The sequence below is a fragment of the Eretmochelys imbricata genome, chromosome 15, assembly GCF_965152235.1.
Source record: "Eretmochelys imbricata isolate rEreImb1 chromosome 15, rEreImb1.hap1, whole genome shotgun sequence".
In the NCBI taxonomy this organism is placed as follows: Eukaryota; Metazoa; Chordata; order Testudines; family Cheloniidae; genus Eretmochelys; species Eretmochelys imbricata.
The window spans coordinates 24,693,605-24,710,178 of record NC_135586.1 but is presented as its reverse complement, the minus strand read 5'-3'; the positions used below and the strand labels follow the sequence as shown (position 1 = coordinate 24,710,178).

Below are 16,574 nucleotides of genomic sequence, written 5' to 3'. Positions count from 1 at the left end.
AGTGATTTGCCCCAGACCATGGAAGGAATCAAAATGTCTGTCAGGATTTGAACTCCTGTCAGTAGGCCACTGGACCATGCTTGTTTCTGGACATCCCAATGACTGTTCTTCCTGGGAATCAACCTCCCTCCTTCTAATATTGTTAAAACGGGATGAAAGCCTTGTGGGGTTTGGTTTTTGTTGGTTGTTTGTGGTCAGTTTGCCATTCATTTCTTTAGACTCAGTGCTTGAGCTACCATGGGACATACAGTAGTTGAAGACTGCACAGGAAATGAACAGCATTACTGGGCCCATTTCCAATCTCCATGACACTGGGGTAAACTGGTACAACTCCATTGGCATCAATGGATTCACACAGCTGTAACTGGGATCACAATCTGGCTATGCATCTTAACACACAGCGGCTACTCTCTCCTTCCTATCTCCTTTTCTCTCACTGAGTAGCACGTATGCGTCCGAGACCTGGTCATTGTGTCCCACAGGAGCCCCCAACCTAGCCAGAAAATACCAAGGGCCAAAGGACAAACGCCCCCTTTCTCATTATAAGCTGTGAGCTGAAGCCTGGGCTCCGTGATTTTCATCCATAAAATTCTCAGGGACGAAAAACTTCCCTTTGGACTTGGGAACGTCAGAAGCTGTGTCACTGTTTGCCGGGAAATATCTGTGGTGCTTGGAATGGGCTGCGGCGGGCTGCTTACCATTTTTAGTTTGTGCTGCTGTAGGATCTCATCCAGGTTCTGTCTTTTCTTGTAGTTGAAATAGAAGTTTTTGCACTGTGACACAGTCTTGGAGCCCACCATCCTGGCAATGGCCGACCAGTTCCGCCCATGTTCAAGGAGACCTGCAACCAGGAAAATAAAATCAGAGGGGGCAAAACAAGATCAACGCTCACAAGGGTAGGGCGGTGCACGAAGGCTGGGTCACGCCCCATGGACAAACCAAACTCTGCTGGGACAATATGGTCACCAGCACCCGTCTGCGAGACTTCCGTGGCCAAGAGGATGAGCGAGAGGCTCCTGTTTTTCTTTCCAGGTGAAAAGTATCAGAGCAGCAGTCTTGGGGAACAAGGCATGCTGCAGCAGCATCTACCAACAACGCTGACAGCTCTGCGGGTTTGAGGCCAGACCACGCCGTTATGGCCTGTTGGGGGCAGCACAGTCACAGCGCCCCACAAGGGAGTGACCAGAAGCCTGTTGCTCTACCCCTTCGGAAGGTGAAAGCACATACCCTCCTCCCGGATGGCTGTAGTTGTGCCTGATCCCTACCCGGGGGGGCTAACGGGGATGGGGAAAGGCTTTTTGCACCCTCCACTATCAGAGAGACAGAGCTTTTGAGAGCTGGAGCCCACAGGCTTGGATGGGCCGGATGCACATGCAGAGATGGCCAGGAGGGGCTCAAACACAGGAGCCGAGACATAAGTGCAGTGATGTATTCACCCAGGCAACTCCACTGCTGGAAGGAGGAGGGGGGGGGGGAGGAGGAGGAGGAGATCATCAGTGCTAATCGTGGGCTCACATGCAGAAGATTTCCAGGTCAGGCATCAAGCCAGGGGCTGACAAGTGACTTACCTAAAGTCACACAAGGAGTTCCTGGTGAGCAGGGAACTGAACCCAGGTCTCCTGATTCCCCAGCTATTGACCTAACCACTGGACCACCCTTCCTCTGAGCAATGCTACCGCACGGCTCTGCTTCATACACACACTATATGCAATAGACACAGGTCCAGCCAATACAATAGAGAGGGATATTCACACACAAAAATATGCCTGCCACAGGCACTGTGGAGAGAGACATGCTAACGCTGCTACTAGAAACCAGAGGCCACTGGAACCAAGGAGGGAGAAACCTGGATTGTGAAAGATCTAGAAACCTGGGGCACTGCCAAAGATTTAGTTACACGTCTGGCACTGGGAGGAGGCCAAACACAGTTAAAGCAGGGAAATTACCAGCCTCCCCTTGGGATGCAGAGGCCAGCTGAGCTCACAGTGTATAAAGGTGCGGGGAGCAAGAGAATCCACACCAGCTCGAGGTGGGGGTGCCAGGGGCCATTCACTTAATGAGCACCCTGCAGCTCTGAGCAGACCATCACAGCCACTGTATTGCCCATTGGGACTGTGCAGCTGAACCAGGATGCTACCCTCTTACAAATCTGTGTCCTTCCCTGGATTACCTGTCTGGGGACTTGGTTTGCCCAACGGCCTCAAACCCGCATCGAGCTGGAAGCTCTGAATCAGGGGCATGTGGCCCCTTTAAGGTTTCCCCTGCATGCATGTAAATAAGCCAGCCTGACCCCATTGCTCCCTCTGACCCACTGAGATGTCCATGAGACCCTGGCGTCTCCCCCTCTGCCAGGCTGGGCTGGGGCTGGCCTGCTAGGTAGCTGCCATCAGGTTGCCCACAAGCCCTGGGGATGAGACGTTGCACAGCTCCAGCTGGCTCCACACCGACTGTCAGGTGGGACTGCAACCGGCTGGCCCTTGCGTCGGTCCACGTTCCTTTGCCTTTTGCCTGCTGCTTGCCACGTTCTTTCTAACATGCTTGGCGAAGACAGGCTATCGCAAGTCCCATGAAAAGCAACATTTTAAGGACACATGAAGCACCCAAAATGAACTGGCAAAAGCTGTCTTGCCCATTGTGCCTGGCCCCTCTGGTGCAGAGCCTGACACCATGCTGGGGTTCCCTTGGTGCAAAGAATGCCACTGACACAGACCCTCCTGCAGCACTGGAGGGTCTTCCTTGAAGGTCCCCCCATCCCCATACTGGTCAGGCCTTAGCCTGAGAGCCCTGACGAGATCAAAGGCAGAGTCCTCGTTCATGGTACAGGGAAGCCCTTGGCATGTCCTTAGGACCCGCACTATACTTCCCTTTAAAAGTGCTCTAGCAACGAACAAATGAACCCACAAACACCGGCTTTGTTTATGTGTAGGGCCCGCTCTAAAAAGGCTGCCTTGGTTCTGTGAATCTGAAGGTTGACAAATAAAACACCCTAGCACCAGCACACACAGCTCAAGCAGCAGCGCCCCCCTGGGATCAGAGCAGGGGCTGGGAGAGCAGGAACTGGCACCCCGGGTCCGGGCAGGTGGGTGAGCTGTGTAGCTGCAGAACCAGCAGTCCCAGCTTTAAATACCCCCAGAGGGCCGGGGCACAGGGAGTGTAGTGATCCCCAAATCCCACCCACCACCCCCATGCAGCAGAAGCACACCAGCTCCATGGCAGATGAGGGCCCTACCTAGGCTAGGAGAGAGGGGCGTGGGATTTGCCCCAGAGAGATGCCAACCAGTACCCGGGCCAACCAGCCCTCGGATAAACACCCATCCAGCTCTGGGTGAACCCAAGCACAGCCAGGAACGAAGAGTGACAGTTCCAGGAGTGCCCATATCCTGCACCCTCGCACGGCCCTGCAGCCCTGACTGTGCTGTATGTTGTAGACCTGTCGTGCACAGCAGAGTGGGGGTAACAGAAGAGTCAGGCTTGAGCTTTAGCTCCACAACTCCCGACGTTGATCCATTGGAAGCCACGACCTCGGCCGCTGCTGCTTTCGACTGGGACCTCTCGAATCCATCTTGCCACCAACCTTGAGAGACACTAGCCTGCGAGATCCCTCCCCCCCACACTGGCTACACAAGGCAGGGGAAAGCAGGCCTGCCCCATGCACTGCGATTCGTCATCGCTTCCAGAATGAACGAATGAATCAATCCATTCACTCTTTGCTACTTGGAGGGCTTACTCCCCAGGGTAACAGACTGGGCCGGAATTGTAAGCTACATCTTGGGCAAGGGCCTTGAATAGTAACAACGGTTCCTGCATCCACAACCGGCGCCACTCTCTGTACGATTGTGTTGTCCTCCGAGATGACTGGGCTGCACGGTATGGGGCAGACAGGTGTGCTAATTGCAATGGCTGTTACTGTGCTGGGAAGGGTCTCACCCCAAGGTCCGTCCGTGCCCACTCTATTTCCAAGTGCAGCTTGACCTTGTCTTGCGGCACGGAACAAGTCTCTCAGCTGCCCTTTCATTTGTCAGGTGCGCTGCGCCCAGCGGTTTTGCAGGGCCACTTCCCAATCACCAGACTGCGCTGAAGCCCGTTCAATTTAAAGTCACCTGCTCCAGCGGCCCCACGAGGCCCAGCTCCTTGGGAAGCTCGGCACCCTTCCCCTCGCCTACTGGGGACAGTGTGCGGTGTGCCCGCTCTCCACCATGCAATTGGCGCGGGCCTGGAGGCAAGCATCCAGCTGGCAGGAGGGGAGCCGCGCAGGTGTCTGTGGCTATCTCACGAGGTGGAGGCTGCATGTTTCCAAAGCACAGACAGACCTTCCCTCTGCAGGATTAAACCAGTGCGTACAGATGCCCTTATCTTCGCAGGCAAGAGAACAAAACAGCAACACCTGCTTCCCAAAACTATAATTATCTGTACTCTCAGGGCGGGAGCAGCCAGCAGCTGCCCTGGATCTTGCTGGTGAACAGGCCACTCGCCAGACACTACCAGGGCTCTGCTGAGCGACGTCACGACAGTGTTCCCTTCCACCCCACCCCACCCCACCCCACCGCCTCCCCGACGCACTCTTCGCTGCCCCTCCCCACGTCTCTATCACACGAGCCTGCCACACGTAGGTATGTCTCTCGCAAAACGCACGCTCATTTAGCACCGCAACTGAAACTATGACTAACCAGCCGACCAGATCTTAATCAGTCCTGCGCTGACTGGCGAGGAGGAGAGGATAGGTGTGTGCACAAGTGTGCACACACTCGCTCGCACGCTCTCCCCCCATCCTGAACGTTCACCCCAGAAGCTCAGCATTTCATTACTGCCCTATGGCTGTACTTACATTCTCCGAGTCTAGCTTCGCCTGCCAGAAAATCAGCTCCGAGCATGCGGCAGGCAGATCAGAATAAACAGGGAGAGCACTTCTTCAAAGCCCTGCACGGCGGAGCAGTTTGTTACCAAGCGCCGGGAGTTCTTGACTCACATCCTCCCCGCTCATTTTGTTTTCACTCCCTCGCAGCAGCCAAAGAAAGGGAAGGAAGGAGAGGAGAAAAAAAAAAAAAAAAAAAAAAAAAGCTGATTCTTTAAATCCTGGGGGCTCCGGCACTTAGGAGCCCTCGGTAGCAAGAGCAGCTACTGCGCGGTAACTTAAAACCGGGTCTTAAAAGCAGAAGGCGCCTGACCCTGACGCAAGAAGTTGCCTTGAACACATGCTCTGTCCTCAGTGCTCTCTGCCCCACTGGGGCTGGCGAGAGGCACCCTGGGCACTCCTCAGGCTCAGCTCCTCCGAGCTTTCCAGCAGTCTCGAGCGGCGTTTGTTAAGGTGGACTGAAGTGGCTTTGCCCCCCCGCTCCGGTCTCACCTCCTCGCTCAGCGGTACGGGGAGGAGAGCCTGTGCAGTTTCAAGAGATGCCCAACACTGCCAAAAAAAAAAAAAAAAAGGGGGGGGGGGGCGCGGCGGCAAAGCAGTTGAGCGCGCGCTGCAGCTTCCCTCCTGCCAGCTGCGGGCCGGGAGGAGATCGGTGCCGGGGGGGGGGGGGTGCGGCGGAGCAGCAAACAAGCTCTAATCTTTTCCTCTGGCTGACCCAGAGGCTCGGTTTGTCTGAATGTGACCTCTAGACAGAGCATTAATAACGAGCGTGGCACTGACCCAAGCTGACAAGGGGTGCGGCCAACTTGGCACCCACTTCCTTTCTCTCTCTCACTTTCTGTCTCTCTCTCTCTCTCATCTGAATGTCAACAGCAGGGGGAGTGAGCCAGGAAAACAAAGCTTTGCTTAATAGTTTCCTCTGCTCTGAAATGAATCAAAGAGGCTTTTCTTTGAGGAGGTGTGAGCCAGATTCGATTTCTACTGAACCGGACCAGACCTTCCCCACACGTCTCCCCTCTGCCTCGCTTTTCAACCGAAGGTCGCGACCATCTGGCAAGGTCACAGGGCTCCCGGGAGAGGAGGTAGAGAAAACAAACAGAGCGCAGAGATAACGCTGGACCAACAAGTGGTTGGATAACTTCAGCCTGTTCCAAGGGCAGGGGAGACAGGGACAGGCAGACACACCCAGAGAGTGCTGGCTGTGCAGTGAGCCCATGCAGACAGGATAGGCCAGGACATGGGCGTGGGGACAGTCTCCTCCCCAGTCTGTGGAAAGTGAGGCTGGAGTACCTGAGAAACGAAGGCAGGAAGGAAGAGGAGTGGGCAGACCTTCGAGAACACTTTAAAGTGCATTCGGTTGCTGGCGCGTGAGAGACAGAGGAAAGCAGCATTGCGGGGACCGTGGCTTTCATTCAAGCTCTCCACGGTCACAGACTTTCTCGATTATTTCTCCCCCGACTCTCCAGCATGGCTGCCCTCGCCCCACCGAGGTCTTGCCTCTCAGAACAACGCATGAGCGAGCCCACAAAAGGGTCCCTTAACGGGCTCTCGACTGGATTAACAGATCATGGTTACACTTAAAAAAATGATCTCATCCCAAAAGCGACACCCTAGTGTGACACCCCTCCCAAGACCCCTCTGACCCCCTCTCCCTTCACGTTCTTCCTTTAACCATTTCCTACAGCTGATGGAGACCCGTCCCGGGTTTGCAAGCACAGCAGCCTGCCCAGTGAGCACGGCAGCTGAGGGGATGGGGTGTTACTGGGAAGGGGCTGGGATTCTCCGACCACGACTAGCATTACAGAGGCAGTGTGTACAGAACTTAAGCTTAAGCCATCCCCTCCAACAGCAGTCCGAAAAGTATATAAGTTTGGATACACTGCTCTGAAAAAACACAAGCCAAACTAACCTGCAGATCACACGGTGCTTTACCAAGTGTGTGACTGTATATAACATTAGCAGCCCTGTTTTGCAGGTAGGGAAACTGAGGCACAAAGCAAGTCCCAATAGGTCCCTGAGCACATCAGTGGCAGAGCCTGGAACAGAACACAGGACTCCCAGTTCCAGGCCAATGAGAGTAGCAGGGACTTCTCTGTGCAGCACGCAGCAAACATATGGTATGGCAGTTCCTCCAAAGGTGTTTACAGAGGGCCAGCAATACTATCGGTAAACGCCAGCTCTCGCCAGCTGTGATCTGCGCCATCTGGGCCAGTCTTCCTCAGAAACCAGCCTGGGGATCCAGATCGTTCCTATGAGCTTCTGGCTCATGCCAAGTCTGTCAGTTCGAGCGTCTGTAAGATGTTCTGCTGATGCGAAGGAGACTTGCAACAAAACTCTCTCCATCCCCACAAGAGAATCTCCCGCTCCTAGCTAAGAGAGGGGTGCTCACAGCCGGGGGCCATTTTCGTGGCCGCTGCATGATCTCACTGCACGGCGCAGTGCCGCGACCTGAGCAGGTCTGACATGGTTTGCTGCAGACTCCCCTGGCTGCAATGGCCAAGGAACTCCCCTTTAGTGTGGTCTCCCTCCTCTCCTCTTGACAACAGCTTGCAGGAGATGGGCCCATGTTCACTCCATGTCTCCCTTTATTGAGGGCCTCTCTGGGACATCAGCCATGTTCACGCTTCACCGTGGTTTTTATGAACCCTCCACATCTTCCCCGACCCAGGTTAGCCTCCTTGTTACAGCCCATCAGTGAGCGAGACCCCCTGGTGATTCAGCTACATCGGCCTGCTCCATTCGCTTCAGTCTCAGAACTCTAGAGCGGCCCACTCTACGGCTGGCAGGATTCACGTCTTCCTCCCGCTGAACTCGGACCTCGCTGCCCTCTCCGTGCCACGCGGCCCATCTGAGGGAAAGGCAGCGTCCGTCTGCAAGACTTTAGCAGGAGCCAGTTTTCCCCTCTGACGTCCATAATCCAAGAGGGACTTTTACCATCTTTTGGGGGAAACGTGGCTCCTCCTTGCCAGGGTTCCTCCCAAAGAACGGAGGCAGCGAGAAGCCGCTGCTGGAGTGCAATCTGGCTGTTTCGTCACCTGCTTGAGGTGCTATTCCTGCTCCCTTACTGGTAAAAGAAAAATCTGTTTGAAACTCAACCGTAGGCGGGAAATTACAGTCATTACCAACCCGCTCCCTTGACAGGCCTTTGTATTTCATGTGCTGACGCTCCCTGAGCTGACCCTGGGGTGCCTCTGCTACCTCGTGAAGAAACACGACACATGCCATGACAGAGAGACCAGCGTGAGACAGAGAGAGCTGCTCCACCCCCCTCAGGCGGCTACACAACGCCAGGATAAACCACAACGGGGCCTGATTGACCCCTGGGTGGGACAGGATCTGGATTTAGGCAAGCACGGAGCCAGGGCCCAACTCTGCAGCTTGGCTGTTACTGTAAATAGCTGAACCAACCTCTCCCACCTGAACTTGCTTCTGGACTGATGGATGTGAACAGCGGGGCCCGGGCCCCACCTCTAATCAAGGATTAGAAGGCCAAAAGATACAGTAGCGTTACAAAGGAGATGCTGGGGGAGGGGAGATTCCTCGCCTCTTAAGGGTCAGCTATGCAGATGCTAACACAGGAGGCTAAAAAATTCTAGCCCCCCGTCCCATTCGTCTGTTGGGCTGGAGTGGGGACCACCGCAGTGCAAACTATCTGCCACTTCCTGCCCCAGGCCACCCGGCCCCAGAAGTGCATGAGGCTACCCTGGGGCTAGGTAGGGCCAGGCTATGCTCTTGCTCAATTTGATGCTTCACAGAGGCAAGGGATCCCCCCGGTGCGAATCTGGTCCCTGTATCTGATTTTGCCCCCAATACCTGGTGATGCTCCCCAGCCAACACAAGGGTTCGACCAGTCCAGGAGAATTACCTAATGTTGTATATGCTCATTTCCACTTCTCTTACCCGTATACCTTCATGTCATAGAATCATAGGAGTGGAAGGGACCTCGAGAGGTCATCTCGTCCAGTCCCCTGCACTCAAGGCAGGACTAAGTATTATCTAGACCATCCCTGACAGGTGTTTGTCCAACCCGCTCTTAAAAACCTCCAATGATGGAGATGTCCCAGTACCTATGCCTGCCTCCCGGCTAGACCACAGCAGTCATGGAAGGGGGAGTGAGCCGAAGACCAGACAGGTCTGACACACAGCTTCTCTTTCCAAGGTTTAATTCAATCAGCAGGTTTTTACACTGGAACGGAGCAAGCGTGGGTGATTGCATGTGTGGTGGTGAGGGGTTCTCTCTGCACCAGGGGACATACCCAGTGCCTTCGCAGTGTTACACTGCCGCTTACTCTGACAGCTCCTTGCAAGAGCACAAGGGGCAACAGAGCAGAAGGGGGCAACAGAGCAGAAATCTGGACGTTTTGCGTGCACACACACAGTGAAGTGTGTTTCCACACACATGCAAGCTAAGCAGAAGAAGGCTAAGAAGCAGAAGGTGGCTAAGAAGGCGGCTTCATGTGGACCTGTTTAATTCATTTAATGTCAATGTGCGTGCTAGTTTACAAGTAAAAAGGCTGGTGTTTCTAACTGCCAGCCCGGAAAGTCAGCCTGGCTATCTGAGAATCAAGTGGGGGTCGCTTCCCTTCTTGTGCATCATCACCTGAGCTGAAGGTGCTGCAGGCCAAACAACACCTGCGCAGCCGCCCACTGTCCTCTGAGTATGCCCTCACCTGTGTCAATCCAATGCTTGCCATGTGTTTGAACAGGAGAGGAGGAGGCCCAAAGTGGGACAGACCCCTTAGCCCTAGGCTTGCAGAGCCAGCACAGTTCACACGACTGAAAGTGGCCAAAGCTTATTTTTGTTCCTGAAGTCAGCAGATCTAAGCCCCAGTGATGCACAGGGAGGAAAAGCTGCTGAGTAAGAAGGTGCCAGCATTACATAGTCCCTTTGCAAAGTAAAACCACATGTTAAAGCTTTGGGGAAAGCCCTGAGCTGCATCTAGAATGGTCACTAGCTCTTCAATAAATCCCCCGAACCTAGCAGCGAGCTAAGCACTCCCAGGTCCGGGGCGTGAGAGCATGAGCAAGGATAAACCATCCTGCAGTGAAAACTCCATCCAAACTGACGCAGCCTGAGGTCCAAGCCAATGGGAGTGGATTCGCTGTCTACCCACCACCCGGTCCAAAAGCAAGTGAGGTAACTCCTGGAGCAACTACAGCTAATCAAAACTGCCTGCTTATACCTTTGAATCACAGTCGCAATGGAAGAAGCCTATGATATCAGAACACACGGCCCCATAATTACATCAGTCGCTGTACATTTTGGCAGACTATCGAATCAAAGTCTATTACAAAATAAAAGTGTTGTTAAACAAGAACTTCACCCGTACAACGTTCTCGTTCCTCTAGTTAACTTTAATAATAGGGTATTCCCCACTGTTGTCTCACCCTATGTCCGTAATACCTCCTTCTCTTACTTAAAATCTCTCCGTTCAGCATCGCTATGCAAGTGCTGTCGAATATGCTCACCCAGATTGCAATCCGGAGAGATTATTCAACTACACTGCTTTACTGCCCCAAACCAAGTTCCTTGGCATACGTGCTGCTGGGCTTTACCCTTACAGCCATCAGCTGGAAGGATCAGACTGGGACTGACGACTGAGGTTCTTTTTGAGTGTTCAGAATGCCAACCAGCTGCAGGCTAAAAAAAATAATCCAGCCCCAAGCTTTGGAAGTGCCGGTTACAGCGCATTCAAACTCGCTGGGTGCACTCAACAGGAAAATGCCTTGTGAAGCTGGCTGGGGCCTGGCAAGACGGGAATTTAGCTTCCCTGCAGACACCTGAGACAGAAACCTCGCTACTTTCCAGGCCACTGCATGGGGGAAACATCATGCAAGTGGCCAGGTGAAGGGGGGGGGGGGCAAAACCCCACACTCCCGTGGACTGATCCAACCCTGCATAGGTTGGAGCACTGCCTGCTGCCTTTCTATGCAAGTTGGACAGGTGCTGGGGCGACTGGATGCCCCCTCCCCAAAGTTCCATCCTCCATGCTGGCTTAGGTGGGTGGCTACCAAGACTGTTCCTTTCAGCACAGCCCCACCGTGCAGCCTACATGGCTCTTCTACAGTAAAATCGGAAAGAGGGGGCTGCTCAAAGGGATCCTTACAGCAGAAATCCACTGACCGGCAGCTGCTAATCCCAGCAGCTGGAGCTCAGCCAGGCAGCCTGACTGAAGTCTATCTCGTGACAAGTCTAGAGAGAGTAATGCTTGGCCGTACACAAGACTGGCCCAGGGGTTTATAGAGGGTCCGAATGGCTCAAATGAGAACAAGCCAAACATATCGGTGTATTCGTATTCGACACAAACCGAGTCCAGGATGCTGCAGGCACGTGAGAGGCCAGAGGCTATGCTCCAGGTGCCTCCTGCAGGGACTTTTCCCCAGCTGATCGAACACCTGCCAGCAAGTCTGTCTGCGTTTGCTGTCCCCAAATGAAGCTGGTTTCCATTTGAAGCTGCACGTCTACACTACTCACAGGCCAGAAGAAAGGGAGCAAGCAGAGAGGGCTGCACTCCGCATGGGCTGGGAACTCAACCGCAGATCAACAGGACATGACTTTGGAAAAAATTAAACAGCAGAAATCTTGGCACAGGAGTCCGACAAACGAGGGGGAAGTGGCAAGGGGAGCCTGCTACACTCAGCACATTTACACAACGGTCTCAGCGACGGGCTCTCTCTCTCTCGGCCACAGGACACAAAACAAACCTCCTCCGGCGAGCAGCCTCGCCCCGGGTAAAGGGACAGCCCTGTCGCAGCGTTCAGCAGGAGAATCCCCATCTGCGATTGCACTTCGGGGGCCTGGGGGCTCTCGGCCGATGATGCGTCAGTGGCAGTCGCTTTACGAACAGCAGCACATCCTCCAAAGGAGGCGGCAGAGATCAGAAACTCTGACTTGCCATTAGTGGGCGACTGCAGTTGTGCAGTTATGGGCTGGGGAGGTTATCTTCTACTCTCTTTACACATGGGAGTCCCCCTGCATGGACATCAGGGTACATGCCTTTTACCGGTGTGGGGCCGCGTGTGTATCACGAACACACGGAAAGTGACCCCAAATTGGGGGTCAGGAAGGAATTTTCCCCCAGGTCAGATTGGCAAAGACCTTAGGGGCAGAGGGTCGCCTTCCTCTGCATGGGTCATGGATTACCTGCTGGGCTTGGCTGTGTATATCTCACTAAAACAATTTCCTGCCACTGCAGGGACCTTGGGCACCTTGGTCCCTCCAGTTTTCTGCCTGTGGCACACAACAGTTCAGTCTCCTGAGGCTAAAATACTCTGGTCTAATTCTGGCTGTTGGACTTGGTGTGGAGGTAGGTGGGTGGTGTTCGATGGCCTGTGATATGTAGGTGGTCAGACTAGATGAGCCCTCCGTGAACTCCGTGACACAGAGCTAAACCCCAGCTATCTAGCCCAGGCCTGCAAACCACCACCTGCTCTCCCAGTTCGACACCGACACGAGTTCTGGCCATGCAGCCACCTCCTGTAGCGACCTCGCTTCAGCACAGAGCCCAGACAATGCTACACCACCTTGTCCTGCCATGACCAAATCAATCACGTATGACTCCTGGAGCAAGCACTGACAAAATCCCCAAACTTGCTGCCAACTTTGTAGCTTGTTACCAAAACTAACACAAAAGCACTTTTCTCAGACTATACAGGTCCTCGCTCCTGCTCGCCTAAACCGAGCATAAATCAGGAGTCACTTCACTGAAGTCAATGGGTTTACACAGTGGGTGAAAGCAGTGTAAAGAAGAGCAGAATCAGGCCCCCAAGATTCAGTGTGGTAACACACCCATGTTGTCTGTGCTGGGCGAGTACCATCTAACTCCACAGACTGGCTTCTTTTCCAGACCATCAGAACTGGCAGATGGGGGGAAAAACTGTATTGTATATTACCTTTTTTGGCCGTTTCCATTTCTTCCTCTGTCCAGCGAGAACTTTCATTCATCTCCAAAGAAGCTGAAAAATAAAGAGACAGAACCAAGCGGTCACGGCGAGAGGTATTTAAATGTACGAAACACAGCAACTGAGCCAGAAAATCTCAGGAGGGTGACTAGCGCCCAAATGCCAGCCATTCCAATCAGAATACACTGTACACGGATAGCGCCTTTCATCTGAGCATCCCAAAGTGCTTCACAAGCCTCCGTGCCAGGCTTAGATATGGGGAGGTGCCAGGCCCAATATCGCCGAGCCAGCATAGTGTTCGGCACACTGACGGAAGGTCTGAGCGGAAGGTAGCTTTGGGCTGGGAAAACCAAGCCAGCCCCGTTAGGGAAACTGTGTTTTGCCAGTGATATAATGGTCCCACTCGCCCTGGTCTTGCAGAAAAAAGGCGTGACGCAGTTACTGATTTTAGTCTAATCGTGTGGAGAGGTGTCGTCGGTGGGGTGGCAAGAGCTGAGAACTCAGCCCGGATGCAGGGATGTGGTCAACTCAACAATACTGATCAACCCCCGGGGAGCGGAGAGTCAGTAGGGGGAGCCAGTCGTCAGCAAATCTGATGCACTCAGAGAGATGGTGCAATGCCCAGACGATCAGAGATTTCCAGAGATTCTGCATGCAGCACCTTGGGCTACGTCTGAGTCACTTTCACACCCAACGAGAACCTCAGAGCAACAGTGACACTCCAGAGGCCTGGATGCGACCGTGCCCTCCAACCAGCACAGTAAGAGATGGGTGCCAGCTATGCCCAGCATTCACTTATATTCTCCACCCCCCATGCTCCATGCCCTGGACATTGTGGGCCTGAGTAATGTATTCACTTTGAAATAATCCTGCTGGCAGCCTGGCACATGTGAGCAAACCCGACAACAACAAACCAGTATGTGAGTCAGAGACAGACAGCCCCCAGTAAGAAAACAGATTTCCGTTTCAGCTGCCAACAGGCGGAGCATTATTTCAACACTGAGGAGAGAGGTTTTGACCATGTTCTTTTAAAATGGAAACTAGGCCAACAGGCTAGGTTAAAGGACACGAGTGGGGAGGAGAAGCAGCATCTCCAAGAAGCTTGTAAAGGCTCTTGGGCTCTGGAGGGGGAAGAGTATAGCTCTGATGCCCACAACCTGTTAGGTACCAGGGCCTGGGAGTGAGAAAAATGCATTTTCTTCATAGCTGACTGCACCAGATTGCAGGTGTCACCTCGTGGAAGTCACTGCAGGTCATTTCCTCCATTAGAAATATAGTCCCCACAGAGATCCAGCCAGCACATGTTAGCTCAGCTGGTAGAACAAAATCAATACCTGTGAATTTTCTTTCCTCCTCCATGGGCAAATTAGGGCTTCAAGATTTATTTGCTTTAAGTATCCCAAACACACTTGACTAGGCATTTAATTGCGTTTTAATAAGATTGTTAGTGTATGTTAAATAAATGTCAGATAAATGGCCTATTGGGTTTGATTAATGATATTTATGGAGGTTGAGCAGTTACGTAACAGAAGTCTACTGGGAGCTGCAACGTGCTGTAGCTAAACCACAGTATGGGGTTTTTGTTTGTTTTTTAATGTTCAATGGGTATTTAACATGCGGTAACTGTCTTTGCCAACCTAAATTAAATCACTCCTGGGGAGACACAAAGTGTAACCGATTGCTTTGGCAGGCCAGTGACATCAGCCCATTTTTTGGTCACTTTACTATTGTCAGCAGTCTTTTCTCCCCGCTTATGATTCCATTGGAGACCTCTGGAGGAAACATGCTACCTAAATGACTGGGATTATTCCCGATCGCTATTGGCATAATGCCTGCATGCTAGCACTATACCCACAAAGACAGTCGTTGCCCTGGAGAGCTCAGTCAAGGGTTTAGTCAATACTCAGCAGATGAATCAACGGACATTTACAGACATAATTTATACTAATAAAGTCACCGCATTCAGTAAGGAAATTCTCCAATAGACAGAAGGCAGGTCACCCCTAAAATGTTTTTAATTGTCTTGCATGGATCAATGTTTCTTTAGTATTTGCTATAGGGAATCAGGCAAATACTGCAGTCAGTTTATCAAAGACAGCCCTGGATAGTTCCCAGGGGCAACCACCATCTTTCTGTCAGTCATAGAAGAGAGGGAAAGACACACACCATCTACCATCGCCTGGATATGGCACTTTTCAACACTTACAAGTCCCCATGTGGCTGGCAGTGGAAGCTATCACCTTTGTATGGGTCTCAGCTGCATGCAGGATCCTTGTCTCCTGTCGTTCCAAACTAAGGGCTACGCTAGCTGTCTGTCCCTACATTTTAGGGTGAGATCAGTTTGACTTCTCTCTCTCGTTTCTGACGACCTAAAGTCTCAGGAAACATAATGGCATGTTCAAGATGTTCCGGGGTTGTCATATTGGGTCCTCTCATTTGAAATCACTGCACACGTATTTGCACAGCAGGGAGGTTGGCTGAAATGGGGCAGGGAATCAGAGCTGCATTGAACAGGCTAGCCCAACAAGCAAAGTCCCAAGCACAGACCGCGTGGGACAGAAAGTATTAGGAGTAAGTGATGTGCTGAGGATCTCCTACTCTGGAAGAAACATGGCATCACAGGCTACAGGTAGAGAGTTGTCCCAGCCTTCCCTTCACTGAGCTATCATCTGTGGTACCCACAAAGGCAAGGAAGGCAAAGCCTGGATTTCCGACACCACGGTCACTGCAACAAGCTGCGTCAGAGCCGTCGCTCATCCTTACTGCTTCTGAGCCCAGGCACACTATAAACTGGAGGGAGCGGGGGGCCAGGGCAGGGAGGGAGAATGAGCAAATGACTCCAAGCGAGGCCCCCGGGCAGGTGCAGCGCCCTGGGAATCTGCTGGATGTGGAGCTCTCATGGACAGTCTGAGCCCGCCTCAGGACACATGGTAAGACACTCCACCAGCCAGACTCCCAAGGATGGCCTCGCACTCAATAGCCACCGGCAGTAGAGAGATGCCTGCATGAAGATCGCACAGCTTTGCTGAAAATGGCACGATTCCCTTTGCCTTTCTCCAGCGCTTTCCAGCTGAGGTTCCAGGTGATGCAAACCTCACCTGGTGAGACACAGGCCTGGCCCTTTGAGATGCCTCCTGTCCAGCTAGATGAATTCCACTGGGTAATCCTGAGGTGCTGGTGAAACATCACTCACACTCCTCAGGAGAGGAGGAATTTTAAAGAGCCAGGGCTGTAGGAGGATGATAATACTGTCCATGTCCAGATAGAGAAATTGAGGCATGGTGACTTGTCCCAGGCTGCCTAATGAATCAGTGACAAAACAGAGGCGAAACCCAGCAGCCTTTGTTCCTAAGGCCTTCCCTCCACCCAGCTGGCTGGATTGCTACAAATCCCTCCTCCCCACCTTGAGTTACGGAGGCTTTGTGCCTAGCCGGTACATACCCAGCTCTGTGTTCTGCTGTGGAGCGGCTGCCTCCTCATGGTTGGCCTCATTAGCCATGGAACGGGTGATGCGGCCTTTGCGCCTGCCCTGACTGTTGGCAGTTTTACGCCCTTTGGAAGTGATGGCTTCTTTCTCGTCGTTATCTTCCCCAGACGTGTCGTCATTCTTCTCCCTGCAAGAGCGGGGAAATCACTGGGTGACAGGATCTATTTCAGGAGTTTGCAACGAGGGCACTTTCCCTGACTTTGGGTGGGTTGGGGTTTTTTGTTTTTTTGTTTTTTTTTGCAGATGGTTGCAGTTCCAAGAGTGCGCAGAGACCTGACAGAGACAGGTTTAACGCTGGGCCATTCAAATTTATCATCACCTCCTCCTCATTTA

At 52.9% G+C, this 16,574-nt stretch overlaps 1 protein-coding gene across 1 annotated transcript in view; it reads right to left on the bottom strand.

Annotated features, from left to right (window-relative positions):
• Nucleotides 1-16,574, bottom strand: part of NCOR2 (nuclear receptor corepressor 2) — a 284,712-nt gene that overhangs the window by 84,193 nt on the left and 183,945 nt on the right. The window contains exons 15-17 of the mRNA XM_077835004.1: nt 16,196-16,368; nt 12,746-12,808; nt 699-841 (exon numbers count right to left, since the gene is read on the bottom strand). Of these exons, the coding sequence (XP_077691130.1) occupies nt 699-841; nt 12,746-12,808; nt 16,196-16,368 (379 nt within the window). The remainder of the gene's footprint in view (nt 1-698; nt 842-12,745; nt 12,809-16,195; nt 16,369-16,574) is intronic.